This window comes from Gopherus evgoodei, chromosome 2 (genome assembly GCF_007399415.2).
Source record: "Gopherus evgoodei ecotype Sinaloan lineage chromosome 2, rGopEvg1_v1.p, whole genome shotgun sequence".
NCBI classification, from domain to species: domain Eukaryota; kingdom Metazoa; phylum Chordata; order Testudines; family Testudinidae; genus Gopherus; species Gopherus evgoodei.
The window spans coordinates 112822019-112838847 of NC_044323.1; the positions used below are offsets into that span (position 1 = coordinate 112822019).

At 43.4% G+C, this 16829-nt stretch overlaps 1 protein-coding gene across 3 annotated transcripts in view; it reads right to left on the reverse strand.

Moving 5' to 3' along the window:
- PTPN3 (protein tyrosine phosphatase non-receptor type 3) overlaps nucleotides 1–16829 on the reverse strand; it is a 372274-nt gene that overhangs the window by 28768 nt on the left and 326677 nt on the right. For all 3 annotated transcript variants that reach the window (XM_030551500.1, XM_030551501.1, XM_030551499.1), the window contains one exon: nucleotides 5179–5325. In XM_030551500.1, coding sequence (XP_030407360.1) covers nucleotides 5179–5325 — 147 coding nt within the window. The remainder of the gene's footprint in view (nucleotides 1–5178; nucleotides 5326–16829) is intronic.

Genomic DNA, 16829 nt, shown 5'->3' on the forward strand with positions numbered 1-16829 from the left:
TTCATCCAGAGAAGGAAGAAAAAAAGATACTCCATCACCTCCATCAAAGATGCACTTGGCTAGTGAAGTGAGCATTACCAGATATATTCCATGCCACTAGGAGTTGTGCCTATTCTTTAAATTTTTCATAACAATACATTACATGAAAAATTCTCTTTGTTTTTCCACATGATCATTCTTCATATTTTTAAATGTAAAATCATTAAAATCAGAATGGGGTTTATAAATGTTGATCATGAGAATTGTGTAAGAAAACTAGTGGAGGCATACTCAGATATAATGATTGGGGTATCTGAAAAGAATCATCCTTCATGCCTGATGGGGAAAACTGAGTTAAGAAACTGGAAAAACCGATGAGCAACTTCGGTTCACATACATGAGAATGTGTCAGTTGTTGAACATATGAATATTTCTTTTTGAAGTGAAACATGTAAGACTGAACTGGAAAAAAAATCCTGCCCATAAATGGTTAATTATGCCTCAATTTACAGGCTGAATTTAGGAACCAAGGGCCAAAATCACTCCTGTTGATACAGGAAAGTGAAAGTTGTCTTCTGTGGTCCAGAGAGGTTTCATGCAATGGTACACCTCTCAATCATCAGGCTTGCCAGTGTGTGATACAAGCAATCACAATGAGCGACAAACTATAGAAATGTGGAACACCTGTTTTCAACTATAACACCAAGAGAAAAAGCTTTCTTCTCATTGTGCGAATTAAATAAGCTAGTTTTTTTTAAAAAAGAAAACAAATTCCATCAAATGCAGTCATAAGGACCCCTCTCCTTTGCACCCGCACACACAGGTTGTCAGAAGGGGCTGAATTCTGGACCTTCAGACTCCCACACAGATCTTTACCCCTGAAGCTACAGGATTATCTTATTTCTTTTGCAGTCCAGCCTCTGGGGAGAAATGTGATGCATATTTAGGCAGCAAGTTACACAACTATAGGGTAGAAAGAAACAGAAAGTTGGAATCAGGACTCCTGGGTTCTATCTCTGTCTGAAGGGCAATGGTGTTTAATGGCTGGAGCAGTATGAATGACAGAAGGAATGTAGTATCACCACCCATCTAATAGAAGGGCTTAAGTGCCATGGAAACCACTGTACTGAAAGAAACTATGCTGGTGAGACATTCCTTGCATATCTGAGGATTAGGTAAAGAAATATCTAATCTGTTTAAACACATTTTCACCTTGTAGATATCGGTAATTAACTGCCATCATTTTAACAGACAGAAACAGAACAAATCTAAATGCTTTGCAGGGTCCTCATCCATTGTGCACATCAAGAAGCACTATCAAAATATCTGGGGAGATGGCAAGACAGTTGTGTGTGACCTGAAATCATCTTAGTCTAAAAAGCGGGAAATTGTATTTATGAATGCAGTTTCTAACTCTCTGGAGAAGCCTGGCTGAGTTGCAGTGGTGAGTACATGCAAGCAACTGGAGGGAAGACAACCCAATAACTTATTTCTATTTGATCCATTAAAAAAATGAGTAGGATTTCCAACAGTGTTAGATCAGTATGTGTCAATTTGGTGCTCTCCACCCACACACAGAGATACATTATAAATTATATATATTCTCACTATATTTTATATGTTAAAATATTACAAGTGAAGTTTTTAGTGCCACTTATAGTTAAGTTTCCCTCACCCTTTCCAATATAAGACCCTGCTTTTAGTTGCTTATAATTTTGCCAAACTTTAACTATTAGGACTGAAATATTTCATATTGACTGCTTGCCCCAGGCTTTTATTTTTTAATTTGAATCGAAATAATTCAGTCATTTCTGAAAATGAAATTACAGGAAATACATTTTGTCCATGTTAAAAAAAACAAACGTTGTACAGATATTTCATTGAGGCTGGTGCCTCTGTGATTCAAGGGAGGGCTTGTAATTTAGCATGGAGTGGTCCTGGTGTCAGATGTGCTTTTTTTAACCAAAAATATTGCCTAAATTTGGCTAACTTACAGGCCCCAAAAAAGTCGCAATTCACACATGTTCAGTGGAGATTTGTTAGAGTTTGGCACCTGAATTCTCTAAGATTCTACAGCCCAGGGCTTGCAGTACTTTCTTCACAATGGCGCCTCTGGACAGCTGGGTGCCAGGCATCATAACTGAGAGCAGGGAGATTGTCCTGCACTCTTCCTGCTGTAGGCAGCCTGGACAAGGAGGAAGCCACCTAACTAGAATGCAGAGGAGTGTGGAAAAAGGGGGAGACATGGGAAGAAGGAGACAGTAGAGGACGGGGGAACTAGGGAGCACACTCTTCCAGAACCTGGAACTGAACACTGGTGTCCTGAGTGTGTACATCTCTCAGCTGTCACTACATATCTGTGAAACCCACTGGCTAAATGTGTCTCTCATCCCCCTCAAGTGTTTGGTCCACAAAAAGGAGAGCAATCTTACCAGTTATTCCGTTAGCTCTGGCAATAGAGATCTGTGCTTTGGATTTAAAGGTACAGACGTTACTGGTGACCTAAGCTAGGGATCCAAATGGTTTAACATGTTATTTCTGTTTGTTTTTTAAGAAACTTGGAAATTGTATCTGAAAGATTACATTAAAAGGTTAAGGTTATGAAATCAAGCACTCAGAAGTTGGGAAATGCCAATTTAAAGTTGCCCAGGCAACCTTAATTTGCTCCCGCACCCCACTGTGTGTGTGTAAGCATTATGATACAGTCACATACTACTATGGCATGGTTACACACAATTTTTTTTTCTACGGGACCCATTCTTAGTTCAGTGAATGGGTGGCCATCATTGGCACAATCAATACCTTTGTTACTATATTTATACTAGTCGCAATAAAATTTTGTCCTTGCTAAAGTGTCACAAATCCAAAGTTACTCTTTGAGATGGCAAAACAACTTTTGCCAGAGTTAAGGTTTTTAATTATGCTTCTCCGAATGACTGTGTATACTTGACTGTACCTAAGGATCATGCCTTTACCTTTATGGCCTTAAAGACTTGTCCTCACTAAGGAATTGAAGAACAAACTCTTCTTAACTCTGTCTTCAGAATTTATAAGTCTGCTCGAACTTCCCTGCCTTCCTTCAGCTGCTCTCACTTACTTCCCAATCAGTGCCTTAAACTGAACCTCCAAATATTCACTCCCAAATAAACCAGCTCCCAAACCAGATTCCTAACCAGAATGTCAGTTTCAGGAATTTACTTCAGGAACACAGCTAACAGTTGAGGAGGATTTCAGTAGGAAGGCAGGCAAAAGTCATGACCTGTCCCACCTCCCAGATGCCAGAAAAAAACGGTTACTAATCTTTCATAACTGTTGTTCTTTGAGATGTGTCGCTAATGTCCATTCCATGCTAGGTGTGAGTGTGCCACATGCACAGTTGCCAGAGATTTTCCCATCAGTGGAATCCGCAGGACTGGTTCTAGTGCCCTCTGCAGCCATGCATGTATGTGTCCGCACCCTCTCACTTCCTTCTTGCCAGTAAGTCTGACAGAGGGGTAGGAGGGTGGGTCATGGAATGGACACTAAGAACTATATATACTAACTACAATAACTCTGCAATATATGACAGAAAAGTCCAAACCATTGGGAAAGCAGCCTTCCAAGAGCAAGAAGGATCATTCCAGGCAACTGTCATGGGTAATAAGAAGGAACTGAGAGATGCGAGGCTGGCAGGGCTCCTTATGCATAGGTGCACGGCTCCAGAGGACGCTAGAGCCAGTCCTACAGATACCACTAAGGGAAAAATCTCTGGCAACTGTGCACATGGCATGCACACACCTAGCATGGAATGGACAAAACATGTACTCAAAGAAGAACCTTTACTACTCAGAGCAGTGCTCCCTGTTTGAGCCGCCTCTGAATCCTTAAACACAGCAAGTTTTTATGTCATCCATTCACTATGTCATCCATTCAGGGGTGGGCAAACTATGGCCCAGGGGCTGCATTCGGCTCTCCAGACGTTTTAATCCCATGGCCCATGGGACTGCAGGGGTGGCGTCTGCAGACGGGATAGAGCAAAGAGCCACCTGGCCATGCCTTCCTGTAGAAGCCAGAGGGGGGACATGTCGCTGCTTCTGGGAGCTGCTTGAAGTAAGCGCCACCCGGAGCCTGCACCCCTGACCCCCTCCTGCACCCCAACTCTCTGCCCCAGCCCTGATCCCCGCCCCAGCCCTGATCCCCTTCCCTCCCTCTGAACATCTTGGTTCCAGACCGGAGCACCCTCCTGTACCCTAAACCCTCCTGTACTCCTAAACCCCTCATCCCTAGCCTTAGCCAGAGCCCTCACCCCACCCTGCACCCTCAACCCTCAATTTTGTGAGCATTCATGGCCCACTATACAATTTCCATACTCAGATGTGGCCCTCGGGCCGAAAGTTTGCCCACCCCTGCACTAGCTGGTCATTTTTTAGAACAATGGTCCCCAAACTGTGGGGCATGAGACCATTCGGGGGTGCATGGCAGGGCCTGGGCCAGCCCCTGCAAGAGGTAGCAAGTGAGTGCCACCTAGCCCACACTCCGATCCCAGCTCCACCCCAGCTCTGGCCCCACCCCCAGCTCCAGCCTCAGCTCCAGGGCCCTGCTTCTGACTGTGGCCTCACTCCCTGAAAAAGTTTAGGGACCATTGTTTTAGAAGTAAAGGGATTTTTCACCTCATGCATTTATAAATTAGCAAATATATTGTACATTGGATATAGAAATATTTGCACTTTTGGATTTCCTATGACTCAAGGAGTCTATGAACTGATTTCAAAACCATAATTTATAAATCAGTTCTGTAACAGATTCTTCAAAGAAGGTTTAAGAAAGGAGTCAAAATATTTTTTCACAGATTCTCAACATAAATAATTTAACTAGACTAAATTCTGGCTGTATGTTTTAGACTGCATTCTCTAACTTCTCTCACATGTTTTCAGAAAAGGAGGTAGCAGAATCTGCCATTTTAATATTTTATACATTTTCATATACAGAGTGGTAGGAAACAAGCAGCTGGCCTAACTGTTGCAGAGTTATTTATTCAGGAGAGGGGATAAGAAACAAAGTTCAAAAAGAAAGGAAGATACACAAGCTTCTTTAGCAGAAAGGATTTCAATGTAAACCAGCTTCAATAGCCAAGACCAAAACACAATTTAGAACATAAATGTTTAATTACTTTGGGACCGATGTGAACGGCAAGCTTCAAGAGAGGATATACACACTTACCCGTCCTCGTTCGGTGAGGGTTGTCAACATGATGATCAGCGATAACCTATGATCCCAGACTACCTGCCAGAAATGTGCGCAGGTATGTGGAAGAGGCCCTTGAGTGGCGATATATCTGTTCACAATGCCAGCAGAAGGAATTTCCATCTGTCAGGAGAAAAAACACCCTACATCTCATTACTCAAATGCCCAATGTAATATTGTTTTCTTGTCTAAAATAACTTTCACAATGATGATCTTCTGAAGGAAGTTTAAAGAAACAAGTTGAGTAACAAGATTAACAACTTCACCTTAAATATCTTACAGAATACCACAATATTCAATTACTAATTTAAAATGGACCAAAATCACATTCTGAAACACAGCAATTTCTTTTAAATTATTTTTCTGCACAACAATGAAACCTAGGGCTTGTCTACATCACAAAGTTGCAGCGTTGGTGAGGGGGTTACAGCGCTGCAACTTAGGAGGTGTACACATCTGCAGGGCATCACCAGCGCTGCAACTCCCTGTTTGCAGCGCTGGCCGTACTCCCGTTTTGTCTCGGGTGTAGAGGATCCAGCGCTGGTAATCAAGTGTAGACACTTACCAGCGCTTTTCTTGACCTCCGTGGAATAAGCAGGTATCCCAGCATACCTGAGGATACCTCTCTGGTAATCAAGCGGTTTGCTCCGGTGTTCTCCGAATCCCCCCCCAAGCGGGTCTCCTTCCCTGCGGTTTGCAGGGGGGTTCGGGGAACGCGAGAGAAAACCGCGGGGAAGCAGGTCTCCTTCCCCGCGGTTTGCTCTTGCGTTCCCCGAACCCCCGTGCAAGCAGGTCTCCTTCCCCGCCGGTTTGCAGGGGGGTTCGGGGAACGCGATAGCAAACCGCGGGGAAGGAGACCTGCTTGCACAGGGGTTCGGGGAACACTGGAGCAACCCGGGGAAGGAGACCTGCTTCCCCGCGGTTTGCTCTCGCATTCCCCGAACCCCCCTTGAAGCCGCCCAACAGCGCTGCAGTGTGGCCACATCTAACACCACTTGCAGCGCTGGTTGCTGTAAGTGTGGCCACTCTGCAGCGCTGGCCCTATACAGCTGTACTAATACAGCTGTAACAACCAGCGCTGCAAAATTGTAGATGTAGACATACCCCTAGTTATAAACTCACTCAGATCCTTGAAGCCATTTACGAACTGATGAGTGTAGCATACAAATCATTATAACTTAATCTAAAATGAAAGGTTATGTACTGACTTGCTAAATTTACTCTCAACAGGCAGACATTTTGAATTCTCCTGAAAATGTTTTACTTATCCTGTTGTACAATTTTACAACTTATAATTCTTTACTATCCCTCGCACATTTTAAAAGAAAAAATGTACTTACAAAAACACCATGTTTTCTTCCGCTTTCCAACATTTACCCCCTATATTTAGCTTCACAGCTGCTAGACCTGTCAACTACAGCAGCAGTTCTCCATGCTTTTCCCATTCATGACCTAAAACCCAGCTGCAGGGGTCAAACTGTGCTGATATGTGATGGTTTGATAAACTGACAAATTTATCTGGAGAATGTCTTCCTGTGATCCAGAACATACATGATCGTTTATTTAAAAAGTCTCTCTCTCTTATGGTTGAAAAGAAAATCTTCAAAAGGTGAACTGATGCAGTGAGGTGGCCCAAATCTGGAGTTAGCCTTAAATAATTACTCTCAGAGAAATATAAACTGACCCTGTTCATTTCAATATGCGATTAACTCTGAAATCTAATTATGATGATTTAAGTGCCAGCTTGGTTATTTCATTGCTAATCAAAGCAAATGAGAAAGGAGATGGACATTATGCATATCTGCTAAGAGAGTAGAATCACTTTTTGGCATCTCAAGTAGGTAGAGTTTGGTTTGTGGGCAGAATACCAATACTTCTATTTGCCAATATCTATTTGGATTCAGATTCTCAAGGAAATCACGCAAACATGCAAAAATGCTTTTAATACAGTTAGACCACCCAGAGGAACAATCCAGACTTTCCCCATAGCTCGTGTCACACAAGGGAACATGCTAACTACTTGTATGAGGGCACATGCTCACAAAAGGAATCGGGGGCTGGGAGAGTAAGGGGTTAAATAATAAGAAGTTAATAAGAAGCAGTAATGATGGTTCTTCAAGACATGTCCCCCTATAGGTGTCCCCTGTAGGTGTATCTGTTTCCCTGCACTGCTGATTGGAGAATTTTGGTAGCAGTGTCCATTTGGCCCACACATGCATTGCCTCCCCACCCCCACTCTGTGGTCTGCCATGAGACTAACCAGCATTGCACGGGCAAACCCTCTTCAGTTCCTTCTCTACCACAGAATGTATGATGAGAAATCCAAAGCAGAGGGGAGGAGGTTGGTTCATGGAGCACCCAAGGGGGACACATTTTGAAGAACTATTGTTACTGCACAGTGTAATTACTTCTTCTTTGAATAGTGTCCCTATGGATGCTCCACTGTAGGTGACTCCTGAGAAGTATGGCCTACTGGAGGCTGGGGCTTCAGAGTCGGGGCTGCGACAGATGACAGTATTGTGGCACTGAATATGGCATCTACAGCAGAGTTCCCCAGGATAGCATAGTGTTCAGCAAATGTATGTGCAGATGCCCAGATAGCAGCTCTGAAGATTTCCGATACAGGGATACTCTTGGAGAAGACGATGGACGAGGAAACCAATCTCATAGAATGTGTGCAGATTACAGATGGAAGTGCTAAATTGCTAATCCAATAACAGAGCTTGATAGAGTTTGAGGCCCATTTAGAGAGCCTTTGAGCAGAAATTGTGTGCCTCTAGACCTGTCTGCGATGGAGAGGAAGAGTCTAAAAATTCTTGTCCTGTCCAAATACAAGGCTCCTTACGTTGAGAGTATGGAGGATGGCTTCCCTATTATCCTGGTGAGGTTTGGGATAAAAAGTAGGAAGGTGAATGAGTTGGTTCATGTGAAATGCAGAAATCACTTTGGGGGTGAACTTCGGATGTAGTCTCAGCGTGACTTTGTCGAAGAAAAACACTGTGAAAGGTGGATGTACCAACATGGCTGTTATCTCGTCTAGCCTTCCTGCCAAGGTAATGGTGATCAGGAACACCTTCTTCATGGAAAGATGAATTAAAAAACAAGTGGCCAGGGGTTCAGAGGGCAATCTAGTCACTTCTTTTAATACTAAATTGAGATCCTGTTGTCAGAATATGTCACGGAATACCACTGCATCTCTCTCTTTCTCGGTCATGTGGGAATTTGAAGCAGAAACTATCCATTGTCATGTTGTGTACTAGCAGGTAAGCCGCTGATATTGTTACATTGTGGGAAATGCACCAGTTCCATAGCTTTAGTGCTTCCATTCAAAGGGAGGGCAAGCTGAAGGCAATGTCTAGCAGATATTTGAGGGCTGGATTGCACTGTCTTTGTAAGTAATGCTGTCTTGATGGTTTAAGTAATACATGCATGCTATATTGTGCGCCATGACCTTTGTGCGCACACCTCTGATCAGGAAAAGGAAATGAACACATGCGTTCCTGACCACTCTGAGCTTGAGTAGATTGATGCGAAGGCATGTCTCAGATGAAGACCATTTTCACTGCACTGTGAGATTGTTGAAACGTGCGTCCCATCCTATGAGGGATGCATCAGTGGTGAGTAATAGTAATTGGAGAAGGATGCACAAACAGGATTCTCATGCAGGGTTTTCCAGGACTGTTTGCTTTTGGTGGACATACATGGGAGTTTTTCTTCGTTCAGTCTGTAAACCGAACTGAAGCATGATTGGAGGCATTTCATTCAAAATTTGGCAAGAGCTATCACAGATGTGTCCACGACCATGTGTCCCAGAAACTGAAGGCAGTGTCTGGCTGATATTTGAGGGCTGGATTGCACTGTCTTTGTAAGGGTGGAGAGACTGAGGAACCTCCGTTGTGGAAGGAGTGCTCTTTCTCAGACAGAGTCGAGATTGGCTCCAATGAATTGTAGTCTCTGTACTGATATTAATGTTGATTTTCATGCACTGATTTGTAGGCCTAGATTCTTGAATAGATCCAGAGTGGCATGGTAACTTGCTGGGCTTCGATGAAGGAAAACGCCTTGAAGAGACAATCGTTCACGTAAGGGTAAATCATAATATCTTGGAAACGTAGGTGGGCTGCCTGCACTGATAGTGGTCCTGACCTAGTATGAATCCGAGATATCTTCTGTGATACAGTATGATTGAAATGTGGAAGCAAGCATCTTGGAGGTCAAGGTCTGCGAACTAGTTTCCCTTTTCTAATGCTGGACTAATCATTGCCAAAGTGACCGTACTGAACTTCTGAGCCTTGACAAATTTGTTGAGCTCCCTGAGGTCTAGTATGGGTCTCCAACCTCCCTTTTTTCTTGGGTATCAGGAAGCTGAAAGAGTAAAAGCTTTTGCCTCTTAGAAGTAGGTACACTAGTTCTATGGCATGTACACTGAGATGGTCTATCTCTTGTCGTAATAGGCTCTTGTGACAAGGGTCCCTGAAGAGGGACGGGGAAGGGAGTTTGGGGGGCAAGAGGAGGGAGGTGAAATGATGGAGTACCCATCTCAAATAATCTCAAGTACCTGTTTGTCAGAGGTTATCTGTTCCCAGGTCCTGAGGAACAGGGCAAGATGGCATCCATATGGATGAGAGGGGTTTTCCAGTGCTTGACGCTACTGAAGAGAGTGGTCTGACAGCACCTCGACCAACCCATTAAAATTATCATTTTGAGGTGGATGGCTGTGAAGAAGTACGTTGAGGGCCTGAAGGTTTCCGTTTGGAGAACCTGGATTTCTTTCTTTGGGGTTCATATGAATGTTAGGATGAACATTGTGATGAGTGGGGCCTGAACAAAGGTTGAAGACTATACTTTCTCTTCTGCCCAGGGTGCAGATTCTGAGCAATTGAAGAGTAGCCCTGGAATATTTTAGAATGTGGAGGGAAGCATCTGTCTTTTCCGCAAAGAGCTTTGTACCTTCAGAGGGAAGGTCCTCTGTGGTTGTTTGCACATCTTTGGGGAAACCAGATAAGTGCATCCAAGAGGCTCGTCTGATACCGATGTCAGTGGAAATGGAACATTCCACCACATCAGCTGTGGTGAGTGCAGACTCGAGTGATCTCTTTGCCACGGGTTGGCTTTTGTTAACGATGGCTTTGAATTGATCCTGGTGAGAATCTGGGAGTTATTCAATAAAGGAACTGAGTTCTGAGTAGTTGATGTAATTGCATTTTGCCATTAAGGCTTGATAGTTTGCCATACGGAACTGCAGAGTATCTGATAAGTATATTTTTCTCCCCAAAAGATTGAGGCGCTTCCAATCCCAATCATAGGGTGTGGTCAGATGATGGGCCTCTTGAATTCATCACATCCACAGTGATCAAATTGGGGAGTGGGTGGGAGAAGAGAAATTCTATGTCTTTCACCAGCATGTAATATTTTTTAGCAGCCCCTTTGCACATTGATGGGACCAAAGCCGGAGTTTGCCATCTGAGTTTGGCAGGCTCCAAGAGGGCCTTGTTAAGGGGGGGGCGGGGGACGGCTACTTTGGACGATGCAGAGACGTGTAGAATATCCAATAGTTTATGGTGTGGTTTGGTCACCTCTTGTAATGGTACTTGTAATGCATCTGCCACCCTCTGAGCTAGTTCCTGGAAAAGCATGACATCATCTGCTAACGATGGAGGAGGGGGCATCACTATCTCATCTGGTGATGAAGATGAGAAGCTGGTGTGGGAGGTAACCTCCTCCTCGACTTCAGCCTCTTGTTCCTCTCCAAACTGTGCAGGGGGGCTCGGACACCCTTGATGTGGTGGCCAAAGGAGGGTGTTTCATGGGCTCCTGAATGGCCATGCTAGAGCCATGAGAGGCACAGTGTATATGTGCTAGCCAGGGGTCCCAGTAAGGCCACTGAGAGGGTAGAAAGGGCCCTGGAGATTGGTATCACAGGTGCCCATACCAAGGAGGCTGGGGGTCAGAGGGTACGGTTGAGGCCCATACTGGAAATAGGTACCATCCGGTGGATGAGAGGAGTGGTATTTCCTCTTGCTTACTGTCTGACTCAGCACTTGAAAATGGGGGTGCATGGCATGATGTCACCAGCAAGTCTGGAGCTCTGGGTGGACTTGGTAGTGGTGTCCCGAATAAAAGTGAGTCCAGTGAGTCAGACACTGAAAGGTCTGTAATGTACCAGAAGTCCAGTGGTGTTGCAGTGATCAGTACCAGTAGCATTTGGCAGTGTTGAGACGTCTGCATAAGAGTTGGCGATCCTTATTATGCAGTCTGCTGGTGTCTGGTATGCAGACAATGTTACCGACATCAATGTCCACACAGAAGGAGCCTTCCCCAGAGTGGATTCTCTAAATTTTCTTATGCCCAAGCAGTACCAATTATTCCTGGCCTGTGCCCATTGGGTGTTTAAGAAGCCCAATATGTTCTGTCAGGGCAATACTGTGCAAGCCCTTGTGTCATAAACAGATAGCTAAGGGTTAATGTCTCTTTCACCTAAAAAGAAAAAGGTAACCTGAAGCACCTGACCAGAGGATCAATCAGGAAACCAGATTTTTTCAGGTCTGGGTGGAGGGAAGTTTGTGTCTGACTTCTTTGTCTTCTGCCTGTACTCTCTCGGCTATGAGGAGTGAATTTTTCTATTTCCTGCTTTCTAATCTTCTGTTTCCAAGTTGTGAGTACAAAGATGGTTTGTTGTTTTGTATTTACATGTCTATAGTTGCTGGAGTGCTTTGAATTGTATTCTTTTTGAATAAGGCTGTTTATTCAATATTCTTTTAAGCAATTGACCCTGTATTTGTCACCTTAATACAGAGAGACCATTTTATGTATTTTTTCTTTCTTTTTATATAAAGCTTTCTTTTAAGACCTGTTGGAGTTTTTCTTTAGTGGGGAACTCCAGGGAATTGAGTCTGCAGCTCACCAGGGAATTGGTGGGAGGAAGAAGTCAGGGGGAAATCTGTGTGTGTTAGATTTACTAGCCTGACTTTGCATTCCCTCTGGGTGAAGAGGGAAGTAATTCTGTTTTCCAGGACTGGGAACGGGAAGGGTGGAGTCCCTCTGTTTAGATTCACGGAGCTTGCTTCTGTGTCTCTCTCCAGGAACACCTGGAGGGGGGCAGGGAAAAGGTTTATTTCCCTTTGTTGTGAGACTCAAAAAATTTGGGTCTTGAGGTCCCCAGGGAAGGCTTTTGGGGGGACCAGAGTGCCCCAAAACACTCTAATTTTTTGGGTGGTGGCAGCTTTACCAGGTCCAAGCTGGTAATTAAGCTTGGAGGTTTTCATGCTAACCCCCATATTTTGGACGCTAAGGTCCAAATCTGGGGCTAGGTTTATAATACCTTGGTACTGGATTTAGATGGCTTCAATGCCATCAGTACCAATGATACCAAGAGAGCTGGATATCGTTTTTGGCTCAGTTGGGGCTCACTGTGGAGACTCACGGCTCTTTTCTTAGAGGTTTGTGAGAGCGGCTTGTGGTTGGCTTCTTAGGCTTCCCTTCCTTAGAAGCAGAGGGTTTCGGTGAGAATTCCCACCATTTGGAGTATTGGTGCAGCTCCGAGGGTAGCTGTAGGGCCCTTCCATTAAGAGAAGCTGGAGTTTCAGTTCTCTATCCTTTCTGGACCTGGGTTTCAATTGTTGGCATAAACCACACTTCTATGGGACGTGGTTCTCTCCCAGAGAGCGGACGCACTGCGAATGTCAGTCACTGGGATAGATTCTTTGCAACTGAGACTCTTTTTGAAGTCTGGTGAACTGGGCATACCCTGTCCAGGGATGTCCCCAGATGCAGGGAGTAGGGGCTCAAAAAAACCATGAAGTTGTAGTGGGTTTTTTTTTAGCAAAATAAACAAATAGAAGATAAAGGAGTGAAAAAAGAAAAGGGAGCCCTAAAAGATTAGATAAACTATTAGCAGTTCAATAGAAGATAACCATCCACTTACGGACAGCTCCATCTCTAGCCAGGCGCAGTTGAGAAAGAACTGAGGAGAGTTCACCCGCCCAACGCTGGTTAGCCTCGTGGCAGACCACGAGTGTCAGAGCAGTGCCGGATACTGCTACCAAAATTCTCTTAGCAGCAGCGCAGGGACATAGAACCACTGCTTTTTAACACCCTCTTGACATAGTAGTGGAATTGAAAGAGTGTTGTCATATGATACAGAAGTGGGTGAGATTCTGTGGCCTGTGTTGTGCAGGAGGTCAGACTAGAAGATCATAATGGTCCCTTCTGACCTTAAAGTCTATGAGTCTATACAACTACAGTGGAGCACCCATAGGGACACTATTCACAAAAGATCATCACATTCTTATTTGCAAAGGACAGACAAATAGTGAAAGGAAATAGTGAAAGGAAAGGGATATCCCTCTGGGGCAGGGACCTCAGCCATGAAGAAGAGACAGGCAATGCTACTGGGGAACTTAATTATTAGAAAGATAGATAAGTTGGGCTGTGTGATGAACAGGAGACCACATGGTGAATTGCCTAAAATGTGTGAAGATAGCGGATCTCACAAGATATTTAGACAGATTTATAGATAGCACTGGGGAGAAACCAATGGTCATGGTACATGAGGTACCAATGACATAAGGAAAGGTAACTGAGTTCCTGGAGGTGAAATTTAGATTGCTGGGTAAGAGATTAAAGTCTAGGACCTTCAAGATAGAATTCTTTGACATGCTTCCCGTTCCACACAGGACCAGTAAGACAGGCAGAACTGCAAGATCTCAATGTGTGGATGAGACAATGGTGTAGGGAGGAGCGATTCAAATTTACTAGGAACTGAGAAACCTTTTGGAGAAGGAGTGGACAATACAGTTGGGATGGGCTCCACCTAAACCAATGGAACCAGACTGCCGGCATGTAAAATTAAAAAAATTGTAGAGGATTTTTTTTAAACTAAGAGCTGGGTGAAAGCCAACAGATGTCAAGGAGCAGACAATTCAGATGGAGACATCCATTAAGGATGAATTTATTGAAGGGGGCACTCTATATGCTAGTAAAGAGGATAGGAAAGAAGTTAGTAAAGTATAGGTAGGTGCTGAAGAGTAACAATTAAACAAAAGAGTCCCTTTTAGATATGAAGGCAAACAACTGAATATTGACAAAACGTACAAGTGCTTATATACAAATGCTACAAGAGCAAATGCTACCATGATGGGTGAACTAAAGTGCCTGGCATCAAATGAGGATATTGGATATAATAGGCACCACAGAAAATTAGTGGAATGAGGGATAAACAATGGGACACAGTAATACCATGGTAAAAAAAACAAAACAAAACAAAAACAAAACAGGAATGACAAGAGTAGGTCACGTAGGGGAAGTGGCATTAAAGAATGCAGAGTCAAATGAGGTAAAAATCTTACATTAAACAACTGTACCATCAAATCTCTACGAACAGAAATTCCATGCTTGAATAAAATGTGTATAGCAGTATGGATATACTACTGACCACCAGACCAGGATGGTGACAGTAACTATAAAATGTTAAGGGAGCTTAGAGGGTCTATAAAAGCAGAAAATGTAATAATACTGGGTGATTTCAACTATCCTCATATGACTAGGTAAATATTACCTCAGAGCACGATGCAGAGATCAGATTTCTAGACACCATAAATGACTGCTTCTTGTAGTAGCAAGTCCTGGAACCAACAAGGGAAAAGGCAATTCTTGATTTAGTCCTAAGTGGAGCACAGGATCTGGTTCAAGAGGTAACTGCAGCTGAACCGCTCAGTAATAGTGATCATAATGTAACTACATTTAACATCCTTGTAGGGGGGATAATACCAAAAAAGCCCACTACAGTAACCTTTAACTTTAAAAAAGAGGAACTACACAAAAATGAGGATGCCCGTTAGATGGAAATAAAAAAGAAAAGCATGGGGACTACTGAAAAACACCATAATAGAGGCTCAGACCAAATGTATACCCCTATCAGAAAAGACCAAAAAAGAATCAAAAGAATGCAACCATGGCTAAACAGCAAAGTAATGGAGGCCATAAGAAGCAAAATGGCATCCTTTAAAATTTGGAAGTCAACTCCTAGTGAGGATAATAGGAAGGTGCACAAACTCTGGCAGGTTAAGTGTAAATAATAAGTATAATAAGGCAGGCTGAGAAAGAATTTGAGAAGCGACTTCCCAGAGATGTAAAAATTAACAGTAAGAATTCTTTTAAGAACACCAGAAGCAGGACGACTGCTGAACAAACAGTAGAGCCACTAGATAACCAAGGTGTTATAGGAGCGCTGAAGGAAGACAAGGCCATTGTAGGGATGCTAAATGAATTCTTTCCATCTGTCTTCACTGCAGAGGATGTACAGGAGAAACCCACATCAGAGCTAACTTTTAGGTGACAAACCTGAAGTACTGTCATACACAGATGTGTCAATAAAGGAGGGTTTAGAACAAATTGGTAAATTAAACAGTATAAGTCACCCAGACCAAATGGTATTCATCGATGAGTTCTGAAGGATCTCAAATATGAAATTGTAGAAATATTAACTGTAATATGTAACCTATTGCTGAACAAGCATATCTACCATATGACTGGAAGGAAGCTAATGCGATGCTGATTTTTAAAAAGGGTTCGAGAAGCAATCATCCTGGTGAGCCTAACTTCAGTACCAGGCAAATTACTAGGAACTATAGTAAAGAACAGAATGATCAGACACATAGATACACACGATTTCACAGAATCATACAATCTAGATTTGTTGGGGAACAGTCAGTCAACACAGCTTCTGTAAAGTGAAGTCATGCCTCATCAATCAATTGGAATTCCTTGTGGGTGTCAACAAACACATGGACAAAGGTAATCCAGTTAATATAGTGTACTTGGATTTTCAGAAAGCCTTTGACAAGGTCCCTCACCAAAGACTCTTAAGCAAAGTAAGGAGTCATGGGATAAAAGGAAGGGTCCTCTCATGGATCAGTCACTGGTTAAAAAATAGGAAACAAAACCTAGGACTAAATGGTCACTTTTCACAGTGGGGAGAGGTAAACAGCAGGGTCCCCCAAGGATCTCTTCTGAGATCAGTTCTATTCAACATATTCAAAAATGATCTGGAAAAAGTGGCAAACAGTGAGGTGGCAAAGTTTGCAGATACAAAATTACTCAGGATAGCCACATGTAAAGCAGATGGCAAAGAGTTACAAAGGGATCTCATAATTGGGTGATGGGGCAACAAAACTGCAGATGAAATTAATCGTTGGTAAGAGCAAAGTACAGTGGAAAAAAATATACAGTGGAAAAAAATAATTCCAACTACATGTATATGATGATGGGCTCTAAATTAGCTGTTACCACTCAAGAGAGAGATGAGAGGATTACTCACCTTGTGCAGTTACTGAGGTTCTTTCAGATGTTTGTCCCTGTTATTTCTGCACTTCAGGTGAATCTACAGCCGTGAGCCTGCAACTAGAGATTCTTAGTAGCAGTGCCTATTTGGGTTGCACATGCACTCCCCTTGTCTTGTGACACCCTCTGGCAGCTATACAGTGCTGTGCAGCCAAACCTCCCTCACTTCTTTCTCCACCATAGAGTGCGTGTCTGAACTCCGAAACAGAGGGAAGGAGGGCAGGTAGTGGAGCACCCACAGGGGCACACATCACAAAGAACCTCAGTTACTGCACAAGATGAGTAAT